Source organism: Bombina bombina, chromosome 10 (genome assembly GCF_027579735.1).
Source record: "Bombina bombina isolate aBomBom1 chromosome 10, aBomBom1.pri, whole genome shotgun sequence".
Taxonomy (NCBI): domain Eukaryota; kingdom Metazoa; phylum Chordata; class Amphibia; order Anura; family Bombinatoridae; genus Bombina; species Bombina bombina.
The window spans coordinates 59,625,422-59,644,473 of NC_069508.1; the positions used below are offsets into that span (position 1 = coordinate 59,625,422).

Sequence of the window (19,052 nt, forward strand, 5' to 3'; positions counted from 1 at the left end):
TCGTGTCGGTATAGGCTGAAATGCAAGCATTTTAGCCTCACCGCACAACCTGTAATACCGGGTTTATGGAAATCCAAAGCAAAAACGTTATTTTTTGGAGTGCGGGATTGAAGTTGCGTTAGAGGCTAAAATGCTTGCAGTACAGCTATGTCAACAAAACTCGTAATGGCTGCATTACATTTTTTACGCTGAAATGGCCATTTTTTTCAGCGTTAAAATTGTAATGCAAAACTCGTAATCTAGGTGAGAATTAATTAATTAATAAAACCTAAATAAAAGTTATGTTAATAAAAAAAAATACACATTGTCATTTTATTTAATTGAATATTTATTTTATTATATAATATTTAAGCGCTGCCCAGGTGCAGATCGTGTAAAAAAATTTTTTGCTCACAACAGTAGCTGGTCCGCACAGCTGTAAAAAAATTAGAGGGAACATTGGTCACAACATTATGATTCAACATCTGAAAGTATCATGGTTTTGAATTTAAAGTGTCAGTAAACTTTAAAAATAATGTTATATAATTCTGCACATAGTGCAGAATTATATAAGATTATATTAGCCAAACATTTATAAAACGTAATTTCCCCTATTAATTTAAAAAAAAAACGCTGTTTCACAGACCAGCTCTCTGCTCTCTGTTGAGCGGGTCTGTTATATTTACTCAGCGCATCGGGACAGGAGCGAGCTGCACTTAGTCTTATGGCGCGGTCAGGCCGGGCTGTGACTATACAGCTGGCCCGATGCGCTGAGTAAATATAACAGACCCGCTCAGCAGAGAGCAGAGAGCGGGTCTGTGAAACAGCGTTTTTTTTTAAAAAAAATTAATAGGGGAAATTATTTTTTATAAATGTTTGGCTAATATAATGTTATATAATTCTGCACTATGTGCAGAATTATATAACATTATTTTTAAGGTTTACTGTCCCTTTAAGCTTATTGACTGAAAATTGTTTTTGGACGAATGATCCAAAAAAAATTTTTTTTTATTATTCTGAGTTTTTTGTTGTCAGTGGAAAAACAAATGGGACTCTCAATGATTAGTTAAATTGCCACTTGTTGTTCATTTGCAAAGGAAAACTAAGAATAATGAAAAAATATTAATTTTGATCATTCATCTAAACATTAAGAAACATTTTACCGAATAGCACCATACAGATATAGACCAGTATCTAGAAAATAATTCATTTTCAAAATATGTAAAGTGTTATAGCATTTGGTTAAAAAGCTCTAATAGAGTTAGAGACATCTAATCATTCTGTAATTATTTTTCTTCTGTACTCAGGAACTGCATATATATACTTCTAGTTGCTACAGCCAGCTGAATAAATCATTTCAAATTATTTTCCTGAAAAAGAATTAAAAAAAACATTAGGAAATATGCAGCTAAAGAAAATGTCTATACTATAGTAAATGTAAATATTTATACATTATCATGAATTTCTTTATAACTTAATTGTTATCTTTATAATGTATTAGTAAATTGCTGCCATATCCCTTATCAATGAATTTATAATTTAAGGGATACTAAACTCAAATTTTTTCTTTCATGATTCGATAGAGAATGCAATTTTAAGCAAGTATTTTACTCCTATTATCAATTTCTCTTAGTTCTCTTGGTATCTTTGTTTTAAAAGCAGTAATGAAAGGTTAGGAGCCGCCCCATTTTAGGTTCAGCACCTGGGTACAGTTTGCTGATTGGTGGCTAAATGTAGCGACCAATCAGCAAGCGCTATCCAGTGTACTGAACCAAAAATAAGCTGGCTCCTAAGCTTTCATTCCTTCTTTTTCAAATAAAGATACCAAGAGAATGAAGAAAAAATGATAATAGGAGTAAATTAGAAAGTTGCTTAAAATTGCATGCTCTATCTGAATCATAAGAGAAAAAATGTGGGTATATAATACAGTTCACTTATTTATAGTATTACTGAATCCAGACCTAGATGTAAGATTGTACTATTTAGACTTATACACCATACCATCTAGAACTTTAAGGTTGAATAAGAAAAAAGTTTTAGGGGTTATATTATCTGAGATTGGAGAAAGATTGGTGGATAGAACAAGTTAGAAGAAACAGCTATAAAGTTTATTATAGTGGGATATTATAGTGATGAGGAACATTTAGGAGGGTAGGTTGAGACCTTCTCGGTATAGGTGAGTTTTCAAAGACAGCATAAAATTGGGTGGGCAAAATTCTGAATGAGGTTAGAAAGGGAGCTGGTAATAAGGGGGGTGAAACGGCTTGGGATGATGAGAATGGAAATATATTTGGGAATGAATCTGTTGGAAGCTTTGTAAGCTAATGTATAATGAATTTAATTTGGCATCTCATGGGGATATATTTTATGGAATGACAAAGGTCTAGATTACAAGTGGCGTGCTATAAGCAATATCACTGGACAGCTCTAACATTAGTGCACAACTTGATATTATAAGTCCAAAGTAAATCACATTTACAAGAGAAGGGTTAGCACGACAGATATTTCACTGAACATTGTGACTGCTCTAAATAGTGCTCATATTACAAGCTGAAAGTTGTAGGTTGCGCTAGAGAGAAAGCCAAAACTGCACTAGAATATTTAGCTCAACTTGAGATCTGAAGTAAAGTGTAAGGGTTGAAAATGTTTTTTTTTCACAAAACACATTAAAAAAATATTAAAATAAAGTATTGTACTCATATATACACTTTTTTTAATTGAGCCCTTCCCTGTCAAATATATTGAAATATGATTTTTTTAAACATAACCTGTTCCTGCACCCTGGTTGCTGTTGTGAAGTTTGTGAGAGTGCGGATCCCAGTATATTTATATAGCTTTATAGTTCAAAGTAGGCATGCACTCTCTGGATGGTTTTACAAATGTGCTTTATTGTGCACTAGAAAAACATGCAGTGATGTTTCGGGGATCTCACCCCTTCATCAGACAAGTAACAGTGAGCAATCAAACATTAAATAAGGTGTAAAAGTCTCTCTTTTACAAAGCACTTTTGTAAATCTATCCAGAGAGTGCATGCCTGCTTTGTACTATTATATTTTTGCCTGCACCCTGGTGGCTGACTTGAAGGTGAGAGTGCGCATTCCAGGACTTTACATATAGCTTTATAGGTATATACAGTATATTTAAAAAAAATAATAATAATTTATTTATATAAAAAAATATATTCTAAAAGAAAAATAATATTTTCTTCTAGTTGAAAACATAGGAATTTAAAGTATTTTTAATCCCCCTTCGGCTTTAGCGCAGTTGATCTAGCGCAGAGTTAGCATGCAAGCAATAATTCATACATTTATGGGGAGAGGGAGTTTGCACAGCTGCTGTTTTGTCCTGGTGCTGGGGAAGCACAAACTAGGTCTCACGATAGTACTGAAAAAGGTAAACTGACGCACGTAAATACAGTAGAATAATTACATTGTTTATTATGAACCCAAACTAAGCAGTTATTACAGTACAGTAGAAGAAAGCAGTGATTAAACTATAAACGCATTACTGATCTTTGGGTTTTGGATAGGGCATTAATAGCATGCAACGGCACTGAGAGTCATCATTCAGTGGAACACAGGCCCGACAGCAGATTCCACAGATACTGTATGAAACTTCTCTCTAACTTGTTACCCAGAAAGTCTCCCACCATCCTTAGCAATTCAAATAATTAAACAGTTGGAGTAGGAGGTGTGTATAACGTTATGTTAATAATATTATTTCACTTTGAAAGCATTTTAGCAAAATAACGGCTAGATTTGGAGTTTGGCGGTAGCCATGAAAACCAGCGTTAGAGGCTCCTAACGCTGGTTTTAGGCTACCGCCGGTATTTGGAGTCAGTCAAAAAAGGGTCTAACGCTCACTTTTCAGCCGCGACTTTTCCATACCGCAGATCCCCTTACGTCAATTGCGTATCCTATCTTTTCAATGGGATCTTCCTAACTCCGGTATTTAGAGTCGTGTCTGAAGTGAGCGTTAGAAATCTAACGACCAAACTCCAGACGCAGAAAAAAACCAGTAGTAAAGAGCTTTCTGGGCTAACGCCGTTTCATAAAGCTCTTAACTACTGTGCTCTAAAGTACACTAACACCCATAAACTACCTATGTACCCCTAAACCGAGGTCCCCCCACATCGCCGCCACTCGATTAAATTTTTTTAACCCCTAATCTGCCGACCGCCACCTACGTTATCCTTATGTACCCCTAATCTTCTGCCCCTAACACCGCCGACCCCTGTATTATATTTATTAACCCCTAACCTGCCCCCCTCAACGTCGCCTCCACCTGCCTACACTTATTAACCCCTAATCTGCCGACCGCAAAGAGCCGCCACCTACATTATAGCTATGTACCCCTAATCTGCTGCTCCTAACACCGCCGACCCCTGTATTATATTTATTAACCCCTAACCTGCCCCCCTCAACGTCGCCTCCACCTGCCTACACTTATTAACCCCTAATCTGCCGACCGCAAAGAGCCGCCACCTACATTATAGCTATGTACCCCTAATCTGCTGCTCCTAACACCGCCGACCCCTGTATTATATTTATTAACCCCTAACCTGCCCCCCTCAACGTTGCCTCCACCTGCCTACACTTATTAACCCCTAATCTGCTGACCGCAAAGAGCCGCCACCTACATTATAGCTATGTACCCCTAATCTGCTGCCCCTAACACCGCCGACCCCTATATTATATTTATTAACCCCTAATCTGCCCCCCTCAACGTTGCCTCCACCTACCTACACTTATTAACCCCTAATCTGCCGACCGAATCTCGCCGCTATTCTAATAAATGGATTAACCCCTAAAGCTAAGTCTAACCCTAACACTAACACCCCCCTAAATTAAATATAATTTAAATCTAACGAAATTAATTAACTCTTATTAAATAAATTATTCCTATTTAAAGCTAAATACTTACCTGTAAAATAAATCCTAATATAGCTACAATATAAATTATAATTATATTGTAGCTAGTTTAGGATTAATATTTATTTTACAGGCAACTTTGTATTTATTTTAACCAGGTACAATAGCTATTAAATAGTTAAGAACTATTTAATAGCTAAAATAGTTAAAATAATTACAAATTTACCTGTAAAATAAATCCTAACCTAAGTTACAATTAAACCTAACACTACACTATCAATAAATGAATTAAATACAATATCTACAAATAAATACAATGAAATAAACTAACTAAAGTACAAAAAATAAAAAAGAACTAAGTTACAAAACATAAAAAAATATTTACAAACATCAGAAAAATATTACAACAATTTTAAACTAATTACACCTACTCTAAGCCCCCTAATAAAATAACAAAGACCCCCAAAATAAAAAAAATGCCCTACCCTATTCTAAATTACTAAAGTTCAAAGCTCTTTTACCTTACCAGCCCTGAACAGGGCCCTTTGCGGGGCATGCCCCAAAGAATTCAGCTCTTTTGCCTGTAAAAAAAACACATACAATACCCCCCCCAACATTACAACCCACCACCCACATACCCCTAATCTAACCCAAACCCCCCTTAAATAAACCTAACACTAAGCCCCTGAAGATCTTCCTACCTTGTCTTCACCTCACCGGGTATCACCGATCCGTCCTGGCTCCGATATCTTCATCCAACCCAAGAGGGGGCTAGACATCCATCATCCGACGGCTGAAGAAGTCCAGAAGAGGCTCCAAAGTCTTCATCCTATCCGGGAAGAAGAGTAGATCCGGACCGGCAACCATCTTCTTCCAAGCGGCAACTTCTATCTTCATCCGATGAGGACCGGCTCCATCTTGAAGACCTCCACTGCGGACCCATCTTCTTCCGACGATGACTTCCCGACGAATGACGGTTCCTTTAAGGGACGTAATCCAAGATGGCGTCCCTCGAATTCCGATTGGCTGATAGGATTCTATCAGCCAATCGGAATTAAGGTAGGAAAATTCTGATTGGCTGATGGAATCAGCCAATCAGAATCAAGTTCAATCCGATTGGCCGATCCGATCAGCCAATCAGATTGAGCTCGCATTCTATTGGCTGATCGGAACAGCCAATAGAATGCGAGCTCAATCTGATTGGCTGATCGGATCAGCCAATCGGATTGAACTTGATTCTGATTGGCTGATTCCATCAGCCAATCAGAATTTTCCTACCTTAATTCTGATTGGCTGATAGAATCCTATCAGCCAATCGGAATTCGAGGGACGCCATCTTGGATGACGTCCCTTAAAGGAACCGTCATTCATCGGGAAGTCGTCGTCGGAAGAAGATGGGTCCGCGGTGGAGGTCTTCAAGATGGAGCCGGTCCTCATCGGATGAAGATAGAAGATGCCGCTTGGAAGAAGATGGTTGCCGGTCCGGATCTACTCTTCTTCCCGGATAGGATGAAGACTTTGGAGCCTCTTCTGGACTTCTTCAGCCGTCGGATGATGGATGTCTAGCCCCCTCTTGGGTTGGATGAAGATATCGGAGCCAGGACGGATCGGTGATACCCGGTGAGGTGAAGACAAGGTAGGAAGATCTTCAGGGGCTTAGTGTTAGGTTTATTTAAGGGGGGTTTGGGTTAGATTAGGGGTATGTGGGTGGTGAGTTGTAATGTTGGGGGGGGGGTATTGTATGTGTTTTTTTACAGGCAAAAGAGCTGAATTTCTTGGGGCATGCCCCTCAAAGGGCCCTGTTCAGGGCTGGTAAGGTAAAAGAGCTTTGAACTTTAGTAATTTAGAATAGGGTAGGGCATTTTTTTATTTTGGGGGTCTTTGTTATTTTATTAGGGGGCTTAGAGTAGGTGTAATTAGTTTAAAATTGTTGTAATTTTTTCTAATGTTTGTAAATATTTTTTTATTTTTTGTAACTTAGTTCTTTTTTATTTTTTGTACTTTAGTTAGTTTATTTCATTGTAGTTATTTGTAGGAATTGTATTTAATTTATTTATTGATAGTGTAGTGTTAGGTTTAATTGTAGATAATTGTAGGTATTTTATTTAATTAATTTAATGATAGTATAGTGTTAGGTTTAATTGTAAGTTAGGTTAGGATTTATTTTACAGGTAATTTTGTTATTATTTTAACTAGGTAACTATTAAATAGTTCTTAACTATTTAATAGCTATTGTACCTGGTTAAAATAATTACAAAGTTGCCTGTAAAATAAATATTAATCCTAAAATAGCTACAATGTAATTATTCGTTATATTGTAGCTATATTAGGGTTTATTTTACAGGTAAGTATTTAGCTTTAAATAGGAATAAGTTATTTAATAAGAGTTAATTAATTTTGTTAGATTTAAATTATATTTAACTTAGGGGGGTGTTAGTGTTAGGGTTAGACTTAGCTTTAGGGGTTAATACATTTATTAGAATAGCGGTGAGCTCCGGTCGGCAGATTAGGGGTTAATGTTTGAAGTTAGGTGTCGGCGATGTTAGTGAGGGCAGATTAGGGGTTAATACTATTTATTATAGGGTTAGTGAGGCGGATTAGGGGTTAATAACTTTATTATGATAGCGATGCGGTCCGCTCAGCAGATTAGGGGTTAATAAGTGTAGGTAGCTGGCGGCGACGTTGTTGGGGGCAGATTAGGGGTTAATAAATATAATATAGGGGTCGGCGATGTTAGGGCAGCAGATTAGGGGTACATAGGGATAATGTAAGTAGCGGCGGTTTACGGAGCGGCAGATTAGGGGTTAATAATAATATGCAGGGGTCAGCGATAGCGGGGGCGGCAGATTAGGGGTTAATAAGTGTAAGGTTAGGGGTGTTTAGACTCGGGGTACATGTTAGGGTGTTAGGTGCAGACGTAGGAAGTGTTTCCCCATAGACAACAATGGGGCTGCGTTAGGAGCTGAACGCAGCTTTTTTGCAGGTGTTAGGTTTTTTTTCAGCTCAAACAGCCCCATTGTTTTCTATGGGGGAATCGTGCACGAGCACGTTTTTGAGGCTGGCCGCGTCCGTAAGCAACTCTGGTATCGAGAGTTGCAGTGGCGTTAAATATGCCTGTACGCTCCCTTTTTGGAGCCTAACGCAGCCATTCTGTGGACTCTCAATACCAGAGTTATTTTAAAGGTGCGGCCAGAAAAAAGCCAGCTTTAGCTATGCGGGTCGTTACCGACAAAACTCTAAATCTAGCCGTTAGTTTCTCATAACAAGCAAAAATTCTCATGTTAGCCTAGCACTATCTGACTCTTGGAATGTTACACCCCCTCTTCGCAGATAACAGCATCTGCTATGAAAAAAGAAGGCAGAGTGAAATACAAGTGTAAATTATTTCTTAAAGGCATTTATGTATTCTAAAAGCAAAGTTTTAAAAACAACTGCTAATACATTAACTGATTAATTATTTGTGCATGTAATCATGAAAGTTTTCAATCCCTTACACTCCACCTGTTGATCACAGATCATTACTTTCACTTAGATGTAACATTGGCCCTTCCACCTGTAAGCCCAATATCCACATACCAATATACCCCACGAGGGAGTAAGCAATACTTCATTTTTACTAGATGTGTCAGATTCACATAGAAGAATTAGCTCCAGTCCCTTTAAAAGTTCAGTTTGATGAGTGTGTTCAATGAGTCTGTGTGGTTCTGCATCAGCAGCACATGTAATGTTCATCAGTGAATTAGAGCAATCAGAGTCCCCAATTGGTACATTTCTTACAGTTCTGTTACATTGGACATAAAACAGTCCCTCTCTGGGCCAAAAAAAGTCTAGTAGGCCCTGCAGCAGTAGCTGTGACATTCAGGTCCAGGGTAGCTTTCAAATCTGGACAACATTTGAGCATACATGTTGGTATTGGTCCATGCATCTTGCTGCACTGAAAATTAAGAAACAGCAATTATTCAGTTTTGTAATATTGGTTTGGGTACACATTCTGCTGAAAACAACATTTGAGGAGTTCTATCAACATTTCTGCACTTAGAGTCATTTATTTTCTGGGACCACCTGTAGGCTCTACAGCACACACACACCTTCTCATGACTTGTCTCTAAACCCTTATAGTCCACTGCCATTGGTCCATTCTTGTTTGTCAGTCTGTCAGTTAGTGTTTTATAGGGAGAACTCCCTCCCCCCCCCCACATGTTAGAGGCTTAGAATTAAACAATAGTAATGCCTGAGTGAGAACCTTATACTACCCCTCACAGTATGACTAGGGGTCAGTTTGTGGATCTGATTTTTCAGCAGCCCATTGCACCTTTCAACCAATACAATAGCATGGGTGTAATGTGGTATATGTAACGTCCAAATCACTTTGCATAAATGTACACTTCTTCTCATTGAGTCACTTCCAGAACTAAAACGATGGCTTTCAGTTAAGCATATTGACTGGAAACTCCTTTACCCATCTCCTGGGCTACAAGGTCTTTACTTGAATTGTAGGCTGCAGCTGTCCTATATCTGCCATTATGTAACACAACAGCTGATCTATCTGTAAACCAGGTCCTTTTTCTGCTGTTCTTTATTCAGGTCCTCAAATTTAGGGCCTTTTTTTTTTTACTGAAGAGGGCTCAAGAGTCACTGCAGATATTGTTGGGCTTTCTTGTACTATACGTTCAAAGGTGACTTGTCCAGCCATCTGTTGAGATGCTTGCTTTAGATATCCAGCTGTCACTCCTCTCTCCTGCAAATACCATTTCCACTTCAGAAGGGTTGATTGTTGGGCCATTGCTTTGTGGGTTATCAGTCCATTGTCTCTTACCCAGCCTCCAATAGGTAATTCAGTTTCAGAGTGACTTTACTTGTGCCAGTTAATCAAGCAGTACATGCAGCTAATAGGTGCTTCTCCAGTGGTGTGTAACTTGCTGAAATCCGGTTAACTGCTTGGACCAAAATTCAATCCACATCATCCTTTCCCAGCAGGATGCCTTTGCTCTTAGTACAGGCCTCATGATATCAAATTGTAGGTTCAGGTAACCTCCAACAGCAAAGGATGGTCTTTCTGTAGGGGCACTAGTTATCTATTCTGTTTAATAGCTTTATATGCTGCTTGAAAAGTCCCAGATGTGAAATAAAATATCTTCAAAAGCCCATTGCTCCCACAAAGGATGTGGCTTCTGTAGCATTATTAGGAGTAGGGATTGCAGTTACAGTCTCTGATTTTCTCTTGGAAGAGTTTGTGAGTAGGCCCAAGAACCATCTGGTTTCTTTACGGGCTAGACAGGCATATTAAATGAGAAAACAAAAGTAACCGGCGAATCTCCATGCATTTAAAAGGATTTATTTGGATAAAATCAAGACAAATAAAATCAGTAGACGACTCCAGCGTAATGTTGTCTTACACATTTTCGCCTTACACTCGCCTTAGTCATAGACATGTTGAGTATGCAGCTGCCAGCACTTTAATAGCCCGTACAGCTGCACCTCAATCACAAACACGATGTGAGTCTTAAAGTAACAATGCCCTATACAAATAGACTGAGAGAATATGAACATTGAATACAACCTAACGTACTGTTACATAGTGTGCTTCATAATATTGTATCAATACCTTGGTACCACTAAAGATAAAAAGACCATTTTGTTAATTTCACACACAGGTTGCGCAATATGCACTATTTTTATGTGTCAGAGATCGGGTAGAAAACCTTACACGTTAATCCTTACATGATTGGAAAAAGGGGACAAAGTCTGAATATTTAACTTAGTTTCAAAAATAGACATTTTTGGAATTTTAAGCTTAGGCTTAGGGGAAAGAAGAGCTCATGTGACCATTCCTAATGTATTTAGTGTCCAGTTTGTGATTCAAGAGTGATTCTAGATAATATTGGTATTAATAGATATCTACTTATTATATCTACTTATTATGCAGAGAAATGATCAACCTTAATCAACATCCCACACCAATAATTATTTATAGTGGGACCAAAAGTTTAAATGGGTGGACACTGGTTGTTTATCCTGAACCTATTCAATTGGTTTCACTGCTCTTTTTGCAGCTTTCACTGTCTGCCCTCCCAGCCCTTCAACATTAACAAGTGATTCACCCTTGTGTATTTGTGGGTCTCCTGGAAGAATTATCACTTCAACTCCTGTGTCCACAAGTGCTAGCATTTCTTGGAGTCTGCTCTGATTACCCTACTATTTAATCATAATCATATGTATATCATTGGTGGGGGTTCTAGGGACTGGCCAGCATGTAAATCTAATGGAGGGGAAACGACCCACCCTCCTGCATCAGTCTGCTCCTGCCCTTGGACACTTTTTCAAGCTCATCCCAGGGATAGAGTGAGGGTGGGGCTGTGGGCACTAGTGTAGACGATTCTTCAGTTTCTTCTCTCTGATCCTCACTGTCTGCTTTGTGTGCCTTTTGTGTGTCTGCATCTCCCTCTGTGAATTTCTTGTGCGGCTTAAGAGCTTTCCATTTTTTTTTTAAAAACTCAGCTGTCATTTTTTATCTATTTCCTCCCTAACAACCCCAACTTTGATCAGATCTGTCTCTGTGTCCATGTGCATGATTAATTTCTATCACGTTGATGTTTTCTTTGTCTTTGACTCACTGGTCATGCTTGCCACTCATCAATGTCATCGTAAGTAAACTCAACAAAATCATCAGCAAGTTTAGCTGCATGCATGAAAGGTCTCATCTTATATTTATGTTTTTTACTCTTTATTTGTTTCTTAGATTCCACAGCCCTAAAGCTAAAGGTCTTAGGGATCGGAGCTTCCCCCACTCCCCCTGCCCCTGCATATGGCATGATTTTTGTGTCTTAGTTAACGCACTTTGCATGCACGTCAACAGCTAACTGTTTTTCTTTGCATGCAATTTACAGACACACAGTCTGTAAAAACAACCAGAAACAACCAACCAACCTCTGTGTATGTATTTTTTTAGAATCATACACTGTGAAATCCAAATGATTCACCATTTCTCCTAACGACTGCCCTACGTCTGGATCCATTGGTGCTCTTCCAATGCTATGCCAGACCCAGGGACTAACAAGTAGCCAACTAGGAAGGGCAGGCTCTCTCTTGCACTAACTGCTTTTTTCCAACCACTCTAGACTAGGCATATTGCAAACAACAGCAATCCACCAAACAACCAATTAGTTTTGAAAGGCTTCCAGTTTTTCAGTACTAACCCCACTTCTGGTACCAAATGTTTTGCCCTGGCGATGGAGAAGTGCACACTAGGTCTCACGATAGTACTGAAAAAGGGAAATTGATGTTCGAGAATGCAGTAGAATAAAAACAGTGTTTATTATTAACTAATTGTAATAACATACTAAGCAGTGATTACAGTACAGTAGAACAAATCAGTGATTAAACAAGTGTAACTTATTTCTTAAAGGAAATACTCTTAAAAGCCGATATGTGTTCTAAAATAAAAGTTTTAATATAAACTGCTAATATATTAACTGTTTGATTAATTATTTATGCATGGAATCATGAAAAATGTCCAATCCCTTACAGTTGTGATATCCAAAGTTCTGAAGTTTGCACACCTGAATCTTTCGATAGCAAACCAACTTTTTACTTTCAACTTTTAACACTCACGCTAATCCAGCCACGCTAATTTTTTTACTTGAGAGAAGCGGGAAAAATAATAGTGCTCCACTTGTAATCTGGGCCAAATGTTGAGTTTGTCTGGTGTATGGGAAGGCCATTAAAATTTCTGCTGCATCAGTCAAAGGGAGTCAAGATAAATTAGTGAATTAATGTTTTGGTGGGGAAAGAGTGAAGTCAGGAGATGCTACGTAAATGAGTAAAAGGTTTTGGATGTAAATATGGGTGGTGAAACAAAAATACAGAATCAAATGTGACTACAAGGACCTGGGTAGAAGTAATGATTACATCTTCCCTACAAGTGAAATTTCAAGTGTGGAATATGCAGTGCGATATGACATTCATAAATGTGATGTTCAGGAAGAAACTACTGTCCGACAGTTGAAGCCCTGGTTGACTGAGGAGGATGTGCAATTTGGTTTCTTAAAGAGTTTATATTCTCACTTAGGGTCCATCACTATCCTTTACAAAAGCTTACTAAATTATTTATCAACAAAATACCCATAGATTTTAATGGTATTTTATTGTTGAAAAATTATTAGATTGACTTTTCTAAAGGAAATATCAGTTGTCCCCTAATGTCAATTTGAAACCTATAAGGGAAAAGAAAGTAGAAATATAAACTTTGTGATTTAGATTGAGCAAACCATTTTTATAAATGTTCCAGTTCTATAAATAAATGTATTTCTTTCCCTTTGCATCCTTTGTTGATGTTTAGCTACTTTGGCTGGCTCATGAGAATGCACATGACGTGAGAACTATGTGAATACAAATAATGCTACAATTACTGACGCCAACATATGTATACACTCTTAGGGGTCAATTTATTATTGTGCGGACGGACATGATACGATGTAGCGTATCATGTCCGCCGCACATCGATAAATGCCGACAGCATACGTTGTCGGCATTTATCATTGCACCAGCAGTTCAGATTTGCCGCTAGCAGGGGGTCTCAATCAACCTGATCTTATTTGATTGGGGTGATCTCTGTCTGCCACCTCAGAGCAGGCAGACAGGTTATAAAGCAGCGGCCTGAAGGCTCGCCAGAAACACGGGGCATCAAGCTCCGTACGGAGCTTGATAAATTGACCCCTTGAGCTTCACTAGGTATGTTTACATGGGGCACAATGGTAGAATACCTAATCAAGAGATCTACTTGTTTAAATAGACCCCAAGTTGAGACCACATTATATTTGATTGCTTTTACTGTCGTTGTAGTTCACTGGCTCATCCTTGTACCGTAAGTTATTATGGGTTTTGTTTTGACAAAGACGAAATTCCCTATGCTCAAGCAGTTTTAGAGCATCATGTCCTTTTATCTTGTGGTGTAGTACCTTGTTATACAATATATATATATATATAAAAATAATAAATTGATTGTGAGACTGCATTGTGTGGCTGTTTAGGGACCCAGGTTTTTTTGGAAGAAACCTTGACGAGGTACCTGGGCTTTTCCCATTTGGCCAGATGCGGTAACTAATTCTTCCATTGCTGCTTTTTATCTTAGTTGAGAGCTTGTGAGTGAGTGCTGGACTTTTTCTGTGTGTTATATTAATGTATTTTTCTGTAATTTTCCCTGTTTGGGCCTTGCACCCAGGCCTGTCTGGGGTTAACTGCCTGCGACTCTGGTGACAGTGCAGCTTCCTGAGAGTGCTGGTTTGCACCCAGGGCTGTGCATGTTGCAGGGTCATAGGATGTGTACCCGGTCCGGCCTGAGAGTGCTGACCCCACCCGTGTTTTGTATATAAAAAAATATATATATATATTAAAAATACATTGCCATCTGCACTGTGCGATTTTATTACCAAAAAGCCAATATATTTCCCAAAGTAAATACAATTATATATTCATATATCTAAAATGTTTTAACAAATTGAAAAACTCCACGTCAGTCTTCTCTACCTTCAGTATCAGTTTTTTGAACATCATTTAGTAGATACAAACCTTAGAAGTTTTCAAAGGCTGGGTTTTCAAACGTGTTAACAGGGTTTCTAAAGGGAAACAAAATAAGCTATTAGATGTCTGTTGATGTAATTCTCTAGAACAATTAGTAATATCTATACTATAAAGGCGTTTGTAACGTGTCCGTCGCCGTCATCAGTTGTGTGCGCAGCAGACATTCTTTTGGCTGCGTGCGCAACTGAAGACAGCTCCAGCACTCTCAGCTGTTACAGCCGAGAGCCGAAGCTCCAGGTATCTGCCGCATATGGAGCCGGAGCTCGATCTGTGCTCCACCTCCATATGAGGGCAGATGCATGATCGTTACAGACGGTGACACTGTGTGTGTCACCGTCTGTAACGATCTTCTGCTGGTGCCGGCGGGAGGTGTGGGTGGGAGGCGGGTGGGAGGCTCAGCAGCAGAGGGGGGAGGGAGTGGGAGGGCCCTACGCTACAGACGTTAAAGGAACAGGGAGGGATGGGGCAGCTACACTACAGAAAAGGGGGTGTGGGAACAAAAACAAATGAAAACAAAAAAGAATAAAAAAACACAATTTATGCTTACCTGATAAATTTATTTCTCTTGTGGTGTATCCAGTCCACGGCTCATCCATTACTTGTGGGATATTCTCATTCCCAACAGGAAGTTGCAAGAGGACACCCACAGCAGAGCTGTAATATAGCTCCTCCCCTAACTGTCATAGCCAGTCATTCGACCGAAAACAAGCCGAGAAAAGAGGAACCATAGGGTGCAGTGGTTACTGTAGTTTAAATTTAAAAATTACCTGCCTTAAAATGACAGGGCGGGCCGTGGACTGGATACACCACAAGAGAAATAAATTTATCAGGTAAGCATAAATTGTGTTTTCTCTTGTAAGGTGTATCCAGTCCACGGATCATCCATTACTTGTGGGATACCAATACCAAAGCTAAAGTACACGGATGATGGGAGGGACAAGGCAGGTACTTAAATGGAAGGAACCACTGCCTGTAAAACCTTTCTCCCAAATACAGCCTCCGAAGAAGCAAAAGTATCAAATTTGTAAAATTTTGAAAAAGTATGAAGCGAAGACCAAGTCGCAGCCTTGCAAATCTGTTCAACAGAAGCCTTGTTTTTAAAGGCCCAGGTGGAAGCCACAGCTCTAGTGGAATGAGCTGTAATCCTTTCAGGAGGCTGCTGTCCAGCAGTCTCATAGGCTAAGAAGATTATGCTTCTTAGCCAAAAAGAAAGAGAGGTTGCCGAAGCCTTTTGACCTCTCCTCCGTCCAGAGTAGACAACAAACAAAGCAGATGTTTGACGAAAATCTTTAGTAGCTTGTAAGTAAAACTTTAAAGCACGGACCACGTCCAGATTGTGTAATAGACGTTCCTTCTTCGAAGAAGGATTAGGACACAAGGATGGAACAACAATCTCTTGATTGATATTCTTGTTAGATACCACCTTAGGTAAGAACCCAGGTTTGGTACGCAGGACTACCTTATCCGTATGAAAAATCAGATAAGGAGAATCACATTATAAGGCAGTTAGCTCAGAAACTCTACGAGCCGAGGAAATAGCTACCAAAAAAAAAAAGAACTTTCCAAGATAAAAGTTTGATATCTATGGAATGAAGAGGTTCAAACGGAACTCCTTGAAGAACCTTAAGAACCAAATTTAAGCTCCATGGTGGAGCAACAGGTTTAAACACAGGCTTGATTCTAACTAAAGCCTGACAAAATGCCTGAACGTCTGGAACATCTGCCAGACGCTTGTGCAAAAGAATAGACAGAGCAGAAATCTGTCCCTTTAAGGAACTAGCTGACAATCCTTTTTCCAAACCTTCTTGGAGAAAAGATAATATCCTGGGAATCCCGACCTTACTCCATGAGTAAGCCTTGGATTCACACCAATAAAGATATTTACGCCATATCTTATGTTAAATTTTCCTGGTGACAGGCTTTCGTGCCTGTATTAAGGTATCAATAACTGACTCAGAGAAGCCACGCTTTGATAAAATCAAGCGTTCAATCTCCAGGCAGTCAGCCTCAGAGCAATTAGATTTGGATGGTTGAAAGGACCCTGAAGTAGAAGGTCCTGTCTCAGAGGCAGAGACCATGGTGGAAAGGATGACATGTCCACTAGATCTGCATACCAGGTCCTGCGTGGCCACGCAGGTGCTATCAGAATCACAGATGCTCTCTCCTGCTTGATCTTGGCAATCAGTCGAGGGAGCAGAGGAAACGGTGGAAACACATAAGCCAGGTTGAAAGACCAGGGCGCTGCTAGAGCATCTATAAGTGTCGCCTTGGGATCCCTGGACCTGGATCCGTAACATGGAAGCTTGGCGTTCTGGCGAGACGCCATGAGATCCAGTTCTGGTTTGCCCCAACGATGAATCAGTTGTGCAAAAACCTCCGGATGGAGTTCCCACTCTCCCGGATAAAAAGTCTGACGACTTAGAAAATCCGCCTCCCAGTTCTCTATACCTGGGATATGGATAGCTGATAGGTGGCAAGAGTGAATCTCTGCCCAGCGAATTATTTTTGAAACTTCTAACATCGCTAGGGAACTTCTTGTTCCCCCTTGATGGTTGATGTGAGCTACAGTCGTGATGTTGTCCGACTGAAATCTGATGTACCTCAGAGTTGCTAACTGAGGCCAAGCCTGAAGAGCATTGAATATCGCTCTTAGTTCCAGAATATTTATTGGAAGGAGAGACTCCTCCTGAGTCCACGATCCCTGAGCCTTCAGGGAATTCCAGATTGCAGCCCAACCTAGAAGGCTGGCATCTGTTGTTACAATTGTCCAATCTGGCCTGCGAAAGGTCATACCTTTGGACAGATGGACCCGAGATAGCCACCAGAGAAGAGAATCCCTGGTCTCTTGGTCCAGATTCAGTTGAGGGGACAAATCTGTGTAATCCCCGTTCCACTGACTGAGCATGCATAGTTGCAGCGGTCTGAGATGTAAGCGTGCAAACGGCACTATGTCCATTGCCGCTACCATTAAGCCGATTACTTCCATACACTGAGCCACCGAAGGGCGTGGAATGGAATGAAGAACCCGGCAGGAATTTAGAAGCTTTGATAACCTGGACTCCGTCAGGTAAATTTTAATTTCTACAGAATCTATCAGAGTCCCTAGAAAGGAAACTCTTGTGAGTGGGGATAGAGAACTCTTTTCCTCGTTCACTTTCCACCCATGCGACCTCAGAAATGCCAGTACTACGTCCTATGAGACATGGCAATTTGGAAGTTTGAAGCCTGTATCAGGATGTCGTCTAAATAAGGGGCTACTGCTATGCCCCGCGGCCTTAAGACCGCCAGAAGCGACCCTAGAACCTTTGTAAAGATTCTTGGGGCTGTAGCTAATCCAAAGGGAAGAGCTACAAACTGGTAATGCCTGTCTAGAAAGGCAAACCTGAGAAACCGATGATGATCTTTGTGTATCGGAATGTGAAGATAAGCATCCTTTAGATCCACTGTAGTCATATATTGACCCTCCTGGATCATTAGTAGGATGGTACGAATAGTTTCCATCTTGAATGATGGAACTTTGAGGAATTTGTTTAAGATCTTTAGATCCAAAATTGGTCTGAAGGTTCCCTCTTTTTTGGGAACCACAAACAGATTTGAGTAAAAACCCTGTCCCTGTTCCTCCTTTGGAACTGGATGGATCACTCCCATAACTAGGAGGTCTCGTACACAGTGTAAGAATGCCTCTCTCTTTATCTGGTTTGCAGATAATTGTGAAAGGTGAAATCTCCCTTTTTGGGGGGGAAGCTTTTAAGTCCAGGAGATATCCCTGGGATATAATTTCCAACGCCCAGGGATCCTGAACATCTCTTGCCCATGCCTGGGGGAAGAGTGAAAGTCTGCCCCCTACTAGATCCGTTACCGGATAGGGGGCCATTCCTTCATGCTGTCTTAGAGGCAGCAGCAGGCTTTTTGGCCTGCTTACCTTTTTTCCAGGTCTGGATTGGTCTCCAGACCGTCTTGGATTGAGCAAAAGTTCCCTCTTGTTTAGCATTAGAGGACGTTGATGCCGCACCTGCCTTGAAGTTTCGAAAAGCACGAAAATTAGACTGTTTGGCCCTAGATTTGGACCTGTCCTGAGGAAGGGCATGACCTTTTCCTCCAGTGATATCAGCAATAATCTCCTTCAAACCAGGCCCGAATATGGTCTGCCCCTTGAAGGGAATGTTAAGTAGGTTAGATTTTGAAGTCACGTCAGCTGACCATGATCTAAGCCATAGCGCTCTGCGCGCCTGTATAGCAAAACCAGAATTCTTAGCCGTTAGTTTAGTCAAATGAACAATGGCATCAGAATAAAAGAATTGGCTAGCTTAAGTGCTCTAAGTTTGCCAAGTATGTCATCCAATGGAGTCGCTACCTGTAAAGCCTCTTCCAGAGACTCAAACCAGTACGCCGCAGCAGCAGTGACAGGGGCAATGCATGCAAGGGGCTGTAGGATAAAACCTTGTTGAATAAATATTTTCTTAAGGTAACCTCTAATTTTTTATCCATTGGATCTAAAAAAAAAAAAAAAAAGCACAACTGTCCTGGACAGGGATAGTAGAACGCTTTACTAGAGTAGAAACTGCTCCCTCCACCTTAGGGACTGTCTGCCATAAGTCCCGTGTGGTGGTGTCTATTGGAAAC

At 40.0% G+C, this 19,052-nt stretch overlaps 1 protein-coding gene across 2 annotated transcripts in view; it reads right to left on the reverse strand.

The window, feature by feature from the left end:
• Positions 1-1,068: 1,068 nt before the first annotated feature.
• LOC128641451 (P-selectin) overlaps positions 1,069-19,052 on the reverse strand; it is a 119,687-nt gene continuing 101,703 nt past the window's right edge. Inside the window, exons 12-13 of one of the 2 annotated variants that reach the window (XM_053694091.1) lie at positions 14,418-14,464; positions 1,069-1,349 (exon numbers count right to left, since the gene is read on the reverse strand). In XM_053694091.1, coding sequence (XP_053550066.1) covers positions 14,419-14,464 — 46 coding nt within the window. In that variant the 3' untranslated portion in view covers positions 1,069-1,349; position 14,418. Of the gene's footprint in view, positions 1,350-7,615; positions 8,785-14,417; positions 14,465-19,052 lie in introns of those variants that run through there. The other variant, XM_053694092.1, reaches the window with a different exon arrangement.